The sequence below is a fragment of the Mus pahari genome, chromosome 3 (assembly GCF_900095145.1).
Source record: "Mus pahari chromosome 3, PAHARI_EIJ_v1.1, whole genome shotgun sequence".
NCBI lineage: Eukaryota > Metazoa > Chordata > Mammalia > Rodentia > Muridae > Mus > Mus pahari.
The window spans coordinates 11,745,708-11,758,330 of NC_034592.1; the positions used below are offsets into that span (position 1 = coordinate 11,745,708).

The window sequence follows — 12,623 nt, forward strand, 5'->3', positions numbered from 1 at the left end:
ACTGAGTCCTGCCCACTGTCTGTGAATGCCGTAAGGGGTATGGTCCTAGCTGAGGACTGAGTCCTGCCCACTGTCTGTGAATGCCGTAAGGGGTACGGTCCTAGCTGAGGACGAAGGACCTAAGGTAGAGTATCACTCCCTGGGACGGCCTAGAACACAGTTGGAGAGCCTAGTCTATGGTTTTGCTTACCTGTCCTCTATCTGCAACTGGATCATTGGGTAAGGAGTGGCAGCCAAGAGGCCTCTCTGAGGTCCAGACCCAGTGAGACACTCCTCAAGAGAGATGTTCTTGCTTAACTCAGGTCTTAACCACAACCAGGGAGCCACACTTGAAGACAGATGAGCAGGGCAAGCTGCTCCATCTCTGAGAGCCAGCTCCCTTCCTTTTCTTGTTTTTCAGAGACAAAACATCTTGAAACAGGGATGAGTCTGAGTCATCCTCTGGGTAGACTCAGAAGCTGCAAGAGGCTCTGGCCCACAGAGCATCTGAGGGAGGAGATGGCTCTCAGGTGCATCTGAGACCACTCGGGTAGCCATGAAGCAGCCCAGGAATACTAATGTCCTCTATATAGGAAGAAAACTGGACAGGGCTTCCTCACTGAAGCAAGCTCCCTTCTTTGGGGGAGGGACACACAGCCCTAGTATCTTGCTTTCAGGTTCTGTATCTTTATTGTGATGGCAGGGGCACAGGGGTGCAGAAAATAGGAGGTAGGCTCTTGTCCTATGAATGCTGGCAAAGCCCCACCGGGCACGTCCAATTACAGGACCAGGACCTCACATGTCACATGGGTTACACACCAGGAAAAGCCTGCTTCCCAGAGCATGGCATCCCTGCAGACCAGCACCGATGGCAGTGTGAGAGGCCAAGGAATTCCTCTTCCAGGGAAGGGGGTTGGAATGGGAATGAAAGAAGAGCAAGCAGACTGTTCTAAGAGGGGGAGATCTGTCCAGGACACCAAGGGTCACCCTCACAAGGGCTTCCCTAGATATGCCCCCAGTCATGGAGGACAGACAAAGATATAACCTCAGAGAAGCAGAGTGGCAGACCAGGGCAAATAAGCTCCAGACATGGCACTGGGAGCATCTTGTGGGCCCTTCCCCATCTTGCCCCAAACCATCTGCAACCTACCCTGAAGCCTCCTCTGGTCTGGTCGTACCCTGAACCTCAGGACTCAGGCATGGCTAGAAAGGGCAGTGCAACCCTTCCTGCCTGCCTTTCTGACTGGGTGTCATAGGAACAGAGCTCTCCCTCCTGTGGATAGAGACATGCACGCATGCAGGGCCTCTGCAGTTTCAACACACATGCTAGTTGAGGGCAGATAAAGGCAGAAGAACCCAGAGGCATTTGTGAGTGGTGGGAGAGCTGATTGGTTCCCATAGACTACACTGAATGAAGTGGCAGACAAAAACCTAGAATGGGATACGGAGACAGAAGATGGACAGAGTACAGTGGACCAAAGAGGGAGGAGCCGGCAGGGAGCTCTCAAACAGATGCAAACACAGTTGGCACTGTTTAATGGGGAGCAGTCAGGGCTGTGAGTGCTGAAGGCACTGCAGGTGGAACGAGCTATGACTGAACCAGGAAGGAGGCCTGGAGGTGTCCATGTTCACTTCCTCCTTCAGTGATCTGCGATTCCTGAACTCCTAAAGCTGGGACCCTCAGCCAAGGGCATCCAAACAGCCTTTCCTTGTCAACATCAAGGCCCCTCTTCTTTCTACTGGGAAGCTTACGAAGCCCTTGAAGTCTGTAGCTGGGCATAAATCCCTACACGGCTGAGCTTAGTTGGGGTAGAAGGGTACGTCAGAGGAAAGTGGCAATGGTCCACAGGCCCCATCCATCTGCGGAGGCCAGACCTTGCAGACTTGATGACCACCCACGACAGGAGCATAGGGCAGGGCATCCAGGTAGTCTCAAGCCCAGGGTAGAGCACCCTCTGTCCAAAAGCATTGTTTTGTTGGTCTTCTCGTCCTTGGGAAGGCACAGGAAGAGAAGGAAAAAGGGCCAGGGATGGGGTGTCTCTGGCTCTATTATCCCAAGCTCCTCAAGGATGTCAGTGGTAGGAAAGCCAGATGGGGAATCGGGTTAGTGCAGAGACATGTGCCTCTGTCTGGGATGGGAGCAGAGGGTTTCCGGGTGGGGAGGGAGCAGCGGTAAGGCAGCCAGGTACAGCCAAACAGCCAGTCAAAGCCTAAGGAAGCAGTGAGAGCCCATGAATGCTCTGTGGGCTGAATGAGGCCAGGTGGGCCCAGCCAAGCACAGACAGCTCCTGGGTTGGATGCAGGATCAGTGCAGGGTCAAGGTCTACCTTGTATGCAACTCGAGCCGGGCATTTCTTCCCCAACCCCAGAGGTGGGGACATGTGTTTCAGCATCTCAAACATGTCATTGTAACTGATGCGCCCACTGGAAACCCGTTCCAGAGGCCAGGCATAGTGGGGTGGTCCACAGAAGAGGCACACGGCAGGAGGGGTAGAGCAGGGAGCGGGCAGGGGAGGAAGCAGACAAGAAAACAGATTCAGTTAACCAAAGTGTCGGGTAAATGCCCCAAATCAAAACAAGTAAAATGAAGGAATCTCTGCTTGATTTGACCCTTGCTTGCCCCCACCCCCAGCCTCACCTTCTCATAGGCAGCCCAATGCAGGGCAGCGGGCAGGGGTGATGTCTGAGCTAATGAACATGGAGGGGTGAGGAAGGGCTGCATCGGGGCGGCTTTGGGTTATAAATTTCTGACTTTAATCTTTTAGAAGACAAGGCCAAATCAGAAAGGGCTGGTTCATCACATGGGAAGCACCGGCCAGACTGTGTGGAGATGGGAACTGCTGAGAACCACAGCAGTGGCGTCGCCCTCCGCAATGGGCAGGTGGATTTGCTTCCACAGAAGGCCAGAGGTGAAAGTGGAGAAAAGTCTACAACAGACTAGAAAGCTAGAAAAGGAGTCCCAGAGCTCTTAAAGACTGAACTTAACGACAGGGCAAGTCAGCTCCAAGCCCAGAGACGCCCGAGGCCAGCCCAGGGCAGGGCTGCTGCTGAGGTCAGAGCTGGGTGGGAAGGAGACTTCAGGAAGGGAGGAGCTGAGTAAGCTGTGGCCTGGTGCCACTGGCGCCTCTGACAGCACAGGTTGGGACCAACAGGTTGGATGTGCCCCCTGTGGGCAAGGGCACTCAGGGCAGCATCTTGGGGTTGGTGTAGCATCTTCCCAAGTCAAGAGGTTGGGGCTTCCCTCTACCCCAGAGCACCTGCCTGTGGGCGTGGGGTCTCAGAGACACAGCAGAGTCCAGCCTTTCTCCAGAGGGCAGATCCACCCAGACCCTGCCCTCCGCTCACAGTTCCAGGCCAGGGGGTTTCTCCCTGAGCTGAGCACATCAATCCAGAAGCGACGCAGGAGGGCTCCCCTTTCTTGTTCCCCCTCTTTCCCTTCCCCAGGGACCTGAAAGCCTTCCCTGACCCACAGGGACAACTGCTCCTTGTTTATTTGCACCCACATACATACTTCCCTGGGCTCTCAGCCTCTGGCCTGTCGGGCCATCAGCCCATTCATAAGAGCCTGCAAGAATGCTGGGTATGATGGCTGTTTCCTTGGTAAAAACAGGTCCTGTCTCACCCACATGCCATCCCTCCCAAACCCCACACCCAGACACTGGTCCTGGCAGCCTCGGCCTAGCCAGGCCAGAAAACACCTTGGGCACTATCTTGAAGACTGCCTGCCTCCAGCTAGGGGAGATAAGACAGGGAACCAAAGCATCCAGGATGCTGGAACGCAGGGCAGGGCAGGACAGAGGAAAGAGAAGGTGAGGTGTTGTCATTCCCGAGTCAGGCAGGGAGTGTGTGCAGTGTTTGCGATTCGGGCAGGGAAGTATGTCAGATGGAGGCTCTGAAGTTGCAAACCTTGTAGGCCAACCTACGAGGGCAGTTCTTTCCTAAGCCAACGGGTGGCGCAATACAACGCAACAAACTGTACATATCCTTATAATGAATCCGGCAACTGGAAAGGAAATGTTACAGGTTATGGCAACAAGGCATGATGGAGCCCGCCCCGCCCACCCACCCGGTCTGCAATGGAAGATGAGCTGTGAGGTGGAGGTGAGGGTACAGCTGCACAGGCTACTCCCTAGTGGGACCTGGAGTCTCGTGCTCCCAGGAAGTGTCGGCCCCAAGATAATCCCTGGATGTGAAGCTAGACAGGAAACACTCAAAATAATGAGGAAGAATAAACACAATCACCCCCACCATGAGCCCTACCATTGGCCAGTCTCAACTGGACTTGCTGTCTGTCCTTCCCTCAGTTCCTGAATGGCAGAGCCCTTTTCCATGTCTCTCTCTGACCCTGGCTCTCACTACCATGTTCCACCCCGTCCATTTCTCAGAACCCTACTCAGAAGTACACACCTAAACACCTCTCAACAGTTCCCATCTTCCTGGATACACTGATGTCCCCTGGGATTTGCTGGCCTGGCCAAAGTCGCCCTCCTCACAGGGATGATACCCAGGGGTCACCACAGACCCTTCTTTCTCCTGTGTGGCTAATCAAGTCCTGCCCAGTTTACTTCTTGGAAAGAGGATGTTCTACTTGAGTCTCACCCATGCTTGCTAGTCTTGTTGGATCCTAGGGACAATTACAAGGGGCCAAGTGCTCATTAAGTCCATTCTATAACACCAATGGAAATGTGTGGACATGATGCATGATAACTCTGTTTGGGAATATTTTCCCAAAACAGCGAAAAGCTTTCCCACTATCTACCAAGTAAAAAAAGCAAAGGTGCCTATTTAACTCAATTTCCAGGTCTCTCAGTCTGTCCCAGTTTTAATACTTCACTTGTGCCTCACACGCTCTCCCCGGCTCTCCCTCCCTCTGACCTGCCTCTTTTTATACATCTTAGCTGCATGTGATCCTTCATTCCTCAAAAGTGTCCTGGCTCTAAGCTATGGCCATGTCACTATCCTATCTCACAGCCTTATTTATGCTTTCACTTTTGGGGCCACAAACCCAGGACATAGCAGGTGCTTAGGAAGCATTTACTCGATAGATGAATGGCTATGTGAATGTGGCTCTCATCTTCTTGTCCCCATGCTTCAACACGATATGTTGAAGCAGCAAAAGGGAGGTCAGGGGAAAAGGCAGCTACAGCTCCCAGAAGCTCCATGCCTTTGTACAGCATGTACAAACTCACACAATGCACAAATGATACATAAACACCCTAACGTGCATATATACATGAAATGACTCACATATGCACACAATATACATGTACGTTTACCATACATACACAGATGTGTATACATATACATATACACTGTCTGTCTCACACACACAGATAAACTCACATGGATACACAAAACATATACATGTGCCTATGTGTGCACAATGTATATTGTATGTGCACATGCAGAAGACACACAGGCTCATCCACATATACACACATGCATATGCTCACACACATCTGTGCTTGTGCATACACATAAACAAATGTTAGAAAGTTTGGCAGTTTGTGGTTTCAAAGTTTTTCCCAAATGATGAGAAAATCACATGGTCACATGGGAAATTAAGACAGCCACCTGCTAGGTTTGCAGTGAGCCTGCTCAAATGCAGGACCCAGCTTTAACCTGGTGGGTGCTCTGCCTGGCCCTGTCTGAATGCAGGACCCAGCTTTAACCTGGTGGGTGCTATCCACCTCCTGGAGGGGTCTGCGGGGAACCAGAACCAGCCTCAAAGCACTTTAAGGTGCACTTGATGATCTTGATGTTGTGTGGCCATGGTGTCACCTCTGCCACAAGGCTCATGTTTGGCCGTCTCTTCAGCTTGCCAGTGATATCCAGGGTCCCTAGCTCTCCACCTCTTGAATTAGAAGACAGACTGAACTCTCACTAGTCATGCTCACAGGGCTGTACTCGGGCCAGTTCTGCTGCCTAAGCAACTGTGCACATTACCCTTTTCTTGGTTACAGTGATGGTGGGAACTGGGTGTGTGGTTTGTGAGGACTCAGGGGATGCTGCCCCTTCACAGGCCTTCATTGGCCTTCAGTGCAAAGTGAGTCCTATACATTATCTGTTTTTTGCATCTTGGGGAAATATTCCAGAAATAGCAATGACTGTTCAGGTCACAGCCAGGGTAATCTGGGAATGCTAATGAGTAATTTTGCAGCTAGAGTCTCTCCTGCCCTTTATGTGACAGTCTCTCCACTGTACCCTACCTTGGTGACATACCTAACCAATATCCCTGAGCCTGAGCAACTCAGTAAGAGTCTTGGGCATGGTGGAGAAAACATATGAATATACAGATATGAGAAGCATCTACAAAGTCAAAAGTAATCAAGTACAATATACAATAACAAGTGGTTCTGCTGCTTATAAACTATGTAAAAATGGGAGATTTCTCATAGAAATAAAAATATACACAGAGATGATCTCAATCCAAACAGCTTAAACAGAAAAAACCCTCTGTCCCGGGCCCTGGTGCAGTACTGGGAAACTTCTAGGCTACAACTCCAGGCAGCAACTCAGAACACACCTTGTGAGGGGCAGGAGGAACTGGATACAGCTGCAGTCTGTTTGTCCCTAGGGGCAGAGGAGAGGCTGAAGGACAGGAGCAATGGGAATCTAGCCTGGCAGAAGAAAGCATGTCCAACTACCCCCTTATCCCCACCCTGAGTTCACTGAGCACCCTGAGTTCACTGAGCACTCTTACGCTGAGCATCAGGTTAAGGAGAAGGAAGCAGAAGCTCAGGAGCTTGGGGAGGGGGACTCTAGCCATTAACTCAGAAGCTTGGGGAGGAGGACTCTAGCCATTAGCTTCATCATATCCTCCAGTTCTCCAGCAGAGACCTAAACATGCCTGTCCTGATTTTAGCCCCCAGGATCTACCAGAAACCTTAGCATGCCTAGTCTACTCACGGGAGCCTGACTTCATTCTCCTGACTATTCCACAGCAAAACACTGACCACAGACCTATTAGAGGCAGACAAGGGTAGCTGGGAGCTGCATACAGCTGCAGTTTCTTGTCCATCCCTAAGGCACAGGAAGCTAATACTCACGTATTCAAGGAAAACTGTTCATTCACAGCTTGGTTCTTGAATGACTGTGGTAAATGAGAGAAGAGGCTCGTATCCTCCCAGCAGCTAGTGCTCTCAGCCTCTACCTCTCCTGCAAGCCCCCTTACAGGGAAGAGCCGTCTGCGACTATCACTTGAGTGGCTGAATGAGCTTGAATGGGTGTATGAGCTGTTAAATGGAAAATACCTGAGCAAGGGCATGTGTGGGTGTGGCAGTTAGTGCTGACAGCAGAACAGGATCAAGAATCACCCAGAAGGCAAGCCTCTCTGGGAGGGAATGGCTAGGTTGGACTGAGATGGGAAGACCCATGCTGCATGTAGTTGGCATCATCCAAGGGCCATGGTCCCAGGCTGAATACAAAGGAAACTGTGAGATGGACACAGCACTCATCTCTTATGACTATGACCCGCTGTCTCACGCTCCTGTCACATGCCTTCCCTCCATGTTAGACTATACCTCTTCTTAAATTATAAGCCAGAACAAGCTTTTCCCCCAAAGTTGTTTTTGTGAGAAACAATCACAGAATTAAAAAGGTAACTAACACAATACACAAGTGAACACGTAGGTGAGAGGAGATGGAGGGACGTAGGGGCAGAGGAAATGAGTGGTCCAAGCATCAAGTCAGTGACCAAGTGGGTAGAGGAATGAACAAGCACATAGATGGAGAGACCCTGATCTCCTGCTTGCGTGCCTTCCTGAATGTGGCCTATGGCAAGGGGGATTTGTGTGACATCACTGTGCAGTGTCTATGGACTGTGACATTACCATCCAGTGCTCTCTATGGGCCAAGATATCAGTGTGCAGTGCTCTCTATGGACCGTGACATCACTATATAGTGCTTGCTATGGACTGTGACATCACCATGCAGTGCTCTCTCTGGTCTGTGACATCACTGTGCAGTGTTCTCTATGGACCATGGCATCACTGTGCAGTGCTCTCTATGGAACATGGATTCAAACAACTTTGACTTTTGAGCCCAAAGCAATCAGAAGGTCCTCGCTCTCTGGAAACAAATCACCCTTCACTTATGCAGCAGAACAACTGTTTTCTACCTCCCCAGTTCCTCTGGTTTAAAGAAAACTCTACTCAGTGCCCACCACACGCAACAAGGGCTGGCAACAGACATACACACTGGCTCCTGTTCCCAAAAGAAATGGCAGAGAGGAAAAGCTAAGTCCATCAAGGAAAAATCTGAAAACTTACATTATGGCAAGTGGTGAGATAGCTCAGTTGCTAAAGTGTTTTTACTTTACATGTCCTTGGGTTCCATTCCCAATGTTTCAAACAACAGCAGCCGCAGCAGCAGCAACAACAACAACCCCCCACACACACACACACACACAGACAGACACACAGACACACACACAGATGCACACAGACACACACACAGACACACACACACACACACATTCTTTGCTCTCAAAGCCCTCTGAGGATTACACAGGTGTGTCTCCACACTGTCTCTTTACCCTCTCCCACTGGGCCTCCATGCTCCATCACAAGACAAGCCTTGGGAGAAGGCAGGACACTTCTGTGCAGAGAGCCCTGGAAATGGTCCTTGACCCCCAGGCATAGGCACTCGCCTGAGGGCCATACTGAAGGTTTCTGCTCCACAGCTGCACCAAGGCATGAAGTCAAAAAGGAACATGCTACTGCACAGGGGACCAGTGCTAACACACAGAACTGGGTAAGTCCCTAGGCCTCAGCTCAACACCTGAGGGGGACATGCACAAGGAACTGTCTAAGATCATCCTGGCCTGGGCTTGAGAACCACAGGAAATGACAACCAACCCTGAGGAGCACAGAGCAGCAGAGCTCACTCACCACGCAGCTGGGTCGTATTCAGCCCAGACTCGAATGAATTCGTCTAGGTGGTGAGGCCCTAGGATGGAAGAGTCCCGAGTGAGGTACTCAAAATTGTCCATGATTACAGCAACAAAGAGGTTCAACATCTGTAGGGCAAAAAGAAGAAGAGGTGACAGATACTCCACTGTGCCCTTTTTACCTGCTCTCAAGCTCTGCCCGAGGTTTGTGATAAGGACAGACCTAGCATCTAATGTCTTCTCAGTCCCAATGATTCCCACAAATCCCAATGTTTACTCCTAAAAAGACTAAAACACAGAAAAGCATTTCCCCACAAGCTCCCTTGTCAGAAGAGAAGTAGTTGTAAACATGTAAATAGCACTTTCATACCACCCAGCCCCAGCCCCTACACTGCACTCAATAAATCTATCTTATTAATCTGAAACAATAAATAGATATAAAAAACCAATTGGCCATAGTGGTTTAGACTATTTCTAGGTTCTTAACTTTCTTTGGCTGCCTTATAAATCTTATGTCAACAACACTATTTTGGTTACTATTGCTTTGTCTGAGGTGGCCTAGAACTTGCTATCTAACAAGATGACCTTGGGTTTCTGACCTATATCTTCTAAGTGCTGGTATTACGCTGGAAACAGTGTTTGTGAATTAATGCTCTCATGTTTGTGAAGTACTCTGCCACCTCCTATATTAGTTTTGAAGTAAGTTTTGAAATTGGGGATGGTGAATCCTCCATCATTGTATTTCAAGATTATGTTGGCTATTTCCTGGTAACTGAGCATGGATTTTAAGATCTGCTTTCCTATTTCTGCCTAGCCTCAAAAGCCACTAGGGTTTTATTTGGTGTATTTGTTCTATACATCACTTGCAGAAGTACTGTCATTGTGATAATACTAGTTCCAACTCATGGACTTGTAATGTCTTTCTCCATTTAATTAACTTTTATTTCTTTCCATGGATGTCAGCAACTTTCACTTGTTCCTCAAAGTTTCACATTTACACGGTTACCTGATAGCTTACTAAAACTTACATTCCAGGCCAGAACAATGATTCCATTGGCAGCGTGCTCATTGTAGAAACACGAAGAGCCAAGTTTGGGATCCCAGTAACTGTGTAAAAGCCAGGCACAAAGGCACACATCTGTAACCCTCACAGTAGTAAAGCCCATGGACCATGCGACCTAGCCAAACTGATGAGCTCTAGGTTCAGCAAGAGATCCTGTTTCAAAAATGTAAGCTAGGAAGCAATTGAGGAAAATAGCTGACATCAACCTCTGGCTTCCACATGTATATGCACCCACACATACACATGCACACACCCACAAAAACACATACATAAGCATATACACATAAAAGGGGAGGGGGCTGTAGAAATGACTCAGCAGTTAAGAGACCCTGTAGCCCTTTCAGAGAACTGGAGCTGGGTTCACAGTGTCCATGTAGGTGGCGCTAGCTCCAGGGAATTAATGCCCTCTTCTGGCATTTTGGAGCACACTTACACAATGAGACATATATATGCATAAGTAAAAACAAGTCAGTCTTTTATTTTTAAGGAAAAAATTCAGACTTCTGGAGTCCATTTCCAGGGATGTGGTAAGTCTTGAGGCAGGAGCTCAGTATGTGCTCCTCTTCTCCTTGTGTATATGTATATATTGTATATATTTGTGCATATTGTATATATTTGTGTATGTTATATATACTTGCTCTTGTTCTGTCGTGAGGGCACTGAACACTGTGTGTGCATGTGTGTACATATAGACCAGAGGTTGAAATCATGCCTTTCTTCTTCTCCACCTCATTTTTTTTAAAACAGGGACTCTCCCTGAACCTGCAGCTTGTTGATTCTGCTACACTGAGTGGGCAAGGAGCTTCAGGGATCCAATCAGCTCTATGCCATGCTTGTTCAGCAATATGGTTATATAGCTTTCCCATAGGTGCCTAGATACTCAGGCCCCCCTTCCTGCTTGAGTGGCAGGCCCTTCACCTAGCCTGAGTGACTCCTGCAGCATTTGCCACACCCTTGAGAAGGCAGTCCAGGTACGCAAACACAGCAGCACAGGGACATCCACCCCGGGACCTGTACAGTGCTTCTACTCCCTTCCAGACTGTGCTTGTAGTGCTCCATATGTCCATCGGAGGGACCTGCACTTATTGCTTAGAAAATTCCAGTGTGGCTTTCTTTTCTCTTCTTTAATCAGCTCTACCTTGAAGTTGTAGAGCAGTCCTTCACAATTCTCAAAACCTTTGAGCCACTGTCTCCCTCAACAGCCTTCCTGCTTACTCTGCAACTGTCCAAACAGAAGTCAGAGCCAAGTTGTAGATATCTAGCATGTCACTTCCTGCTCCTGCTCCAAGGTTCCCAAGATTCTAAATGCCTAAGAACCAGCCAGATCCTAATGTTACCTACTCATTATCCCAGACACACGGTTTCACTGAACTCATTATCCCAAACACACGGTTTCACTGAACTGCCTTCGACACTGGACAAAGGCTTTAAGCATGGGACGGACTAAATGTGGATTGGGTCAAAATCAGGAACCACAGAAGATGGCCCATGACAGGCAGATATGGGTAAAAAGGGACTTACCAGAAAGGAACAGAGGAAGATGAAGGAGACAAAATAAAAATAGGCAAAGTCGCTCCCGCACTCACTGGCGTTGGCATATGGGTCACAGGCCCGGTTGCCCAGACAAGACAACATGATCTCATGCCAGGCCTCCCCAGTGGCACTCCTGAAAAGGACAGAGCTGTAAGCACACAAAGGCAAGCCCAGAGGGAGCTGTGTAATGAACCCAGGGCCTGGCCAGCAGAGCCCTTGAGAGAGCTGTGGAGAGGGATCCTCCTCTTCTGGGTTTTTGCAGATCCTGGATTACAGGGGATTTGTAGGCTGACTGCTAACTAAGTCCTGGCATGATCTACTGCAGTGGGAAATTCCTTATCCTCATCATGTCCAGAAGTGAACCTTTCCTCTGGAGTCCATCTATCTGCCACTCACTAGCTTGCTATGCAGGGGAGTGCTATAGTGATTGATCCCACACTGTTCACAGCCTCCCAGCAGGCCCAGAGGGAAGGTGTGGCCTATGCACTTTCCTTCCCTTCACCATGATTCTGTCAGTCATTGCAGAAGCCCAAACTCCTGCCCCTTTCCTGTGCCCAGGGAATTCTTTTCCCGCAGTGCATCATATGCTCTCTGCTCAGTCTACGTTCACGTTGGCCATGGCATCTCAAAACCACCCACAGGAGCCGCCTGGGGATTCTTGGGAACTTTTGTTTATAGTCATGTGGCCAGCAAAGACAATAGAAAGTCTATGTAAGCGTATATAGCTGGTCCTGGATAGGGACAAAGGTCACTGCCCACTAATGTCAGCAGGCATGAGGAGCCTCCTATTGGCTGCCCCATCCGAGCCAGCATGACTGAAGAAGCACTCCACATGACAGAAAGCTCAGAAGGAAAAGAAATCTTTGAGCACAAAGCCCTCAAACTGAAGCTGCCTTCACAGGTTTGCTTCAGATCTGTGTGGCACGAGGCAGATTATCAATACATGATGAAATATGACGACTCTGCCTGCCAAAGCCTAGAGAAATATGACTTTGGGAAGTGAAAGTCTGAAGATGCCCGGTGATGTTCCCCAAGCTACTCAGAGGAACAGGCTGATGTTCACTCCTCTCCACAGAACTGCCATGGACAAGGAGGGGATGCCACAGGACTGTGTGACACATTTGCATACAGGGACAGAGGTAGCAGAATCTCAGAAAG

The 12,623-nt window shown here is 49.3% G+C and overlaps 1 protein-coding gene across 16 annotated transcripts in view; it reads right to left on the reverse strand.

Annotated features, from left to right (window-relative positions):
• The window catches only part of Cacna1b (calcium voltage-gated channel subunit alpha1 B), a 174,868-nt gene that overhangs the window by 19,417 nt on the left and 142,828 nt on the right, over positions 1-12,623 (reverse strand). For 15 of the 16 annotated variants that reach the window (XM_029537092.1, XM_021193050.2, XM_021193049.2 and 12 more), the window contains 3 exons: positions 11,454-11,598; positions 8,871-8,998; positions 2,307-2,403 (listed from right to left, as the gene is read on the reverse strand). In XM_029537092.1, coding sequence (XP_029392952.1) covers positions 2,307-2,403; positions 8,871-8,998; positions 11,454-11,598 — 370 coding nt within the window. The remainder of the gene's footprint in view (positions 1-2,306; positions 2,404-8,870; positions 8,999-11,453; positions 11,599-12,623) is intronic. The other variant, XM_029537093.1, reaches the window with a different exon arrangement.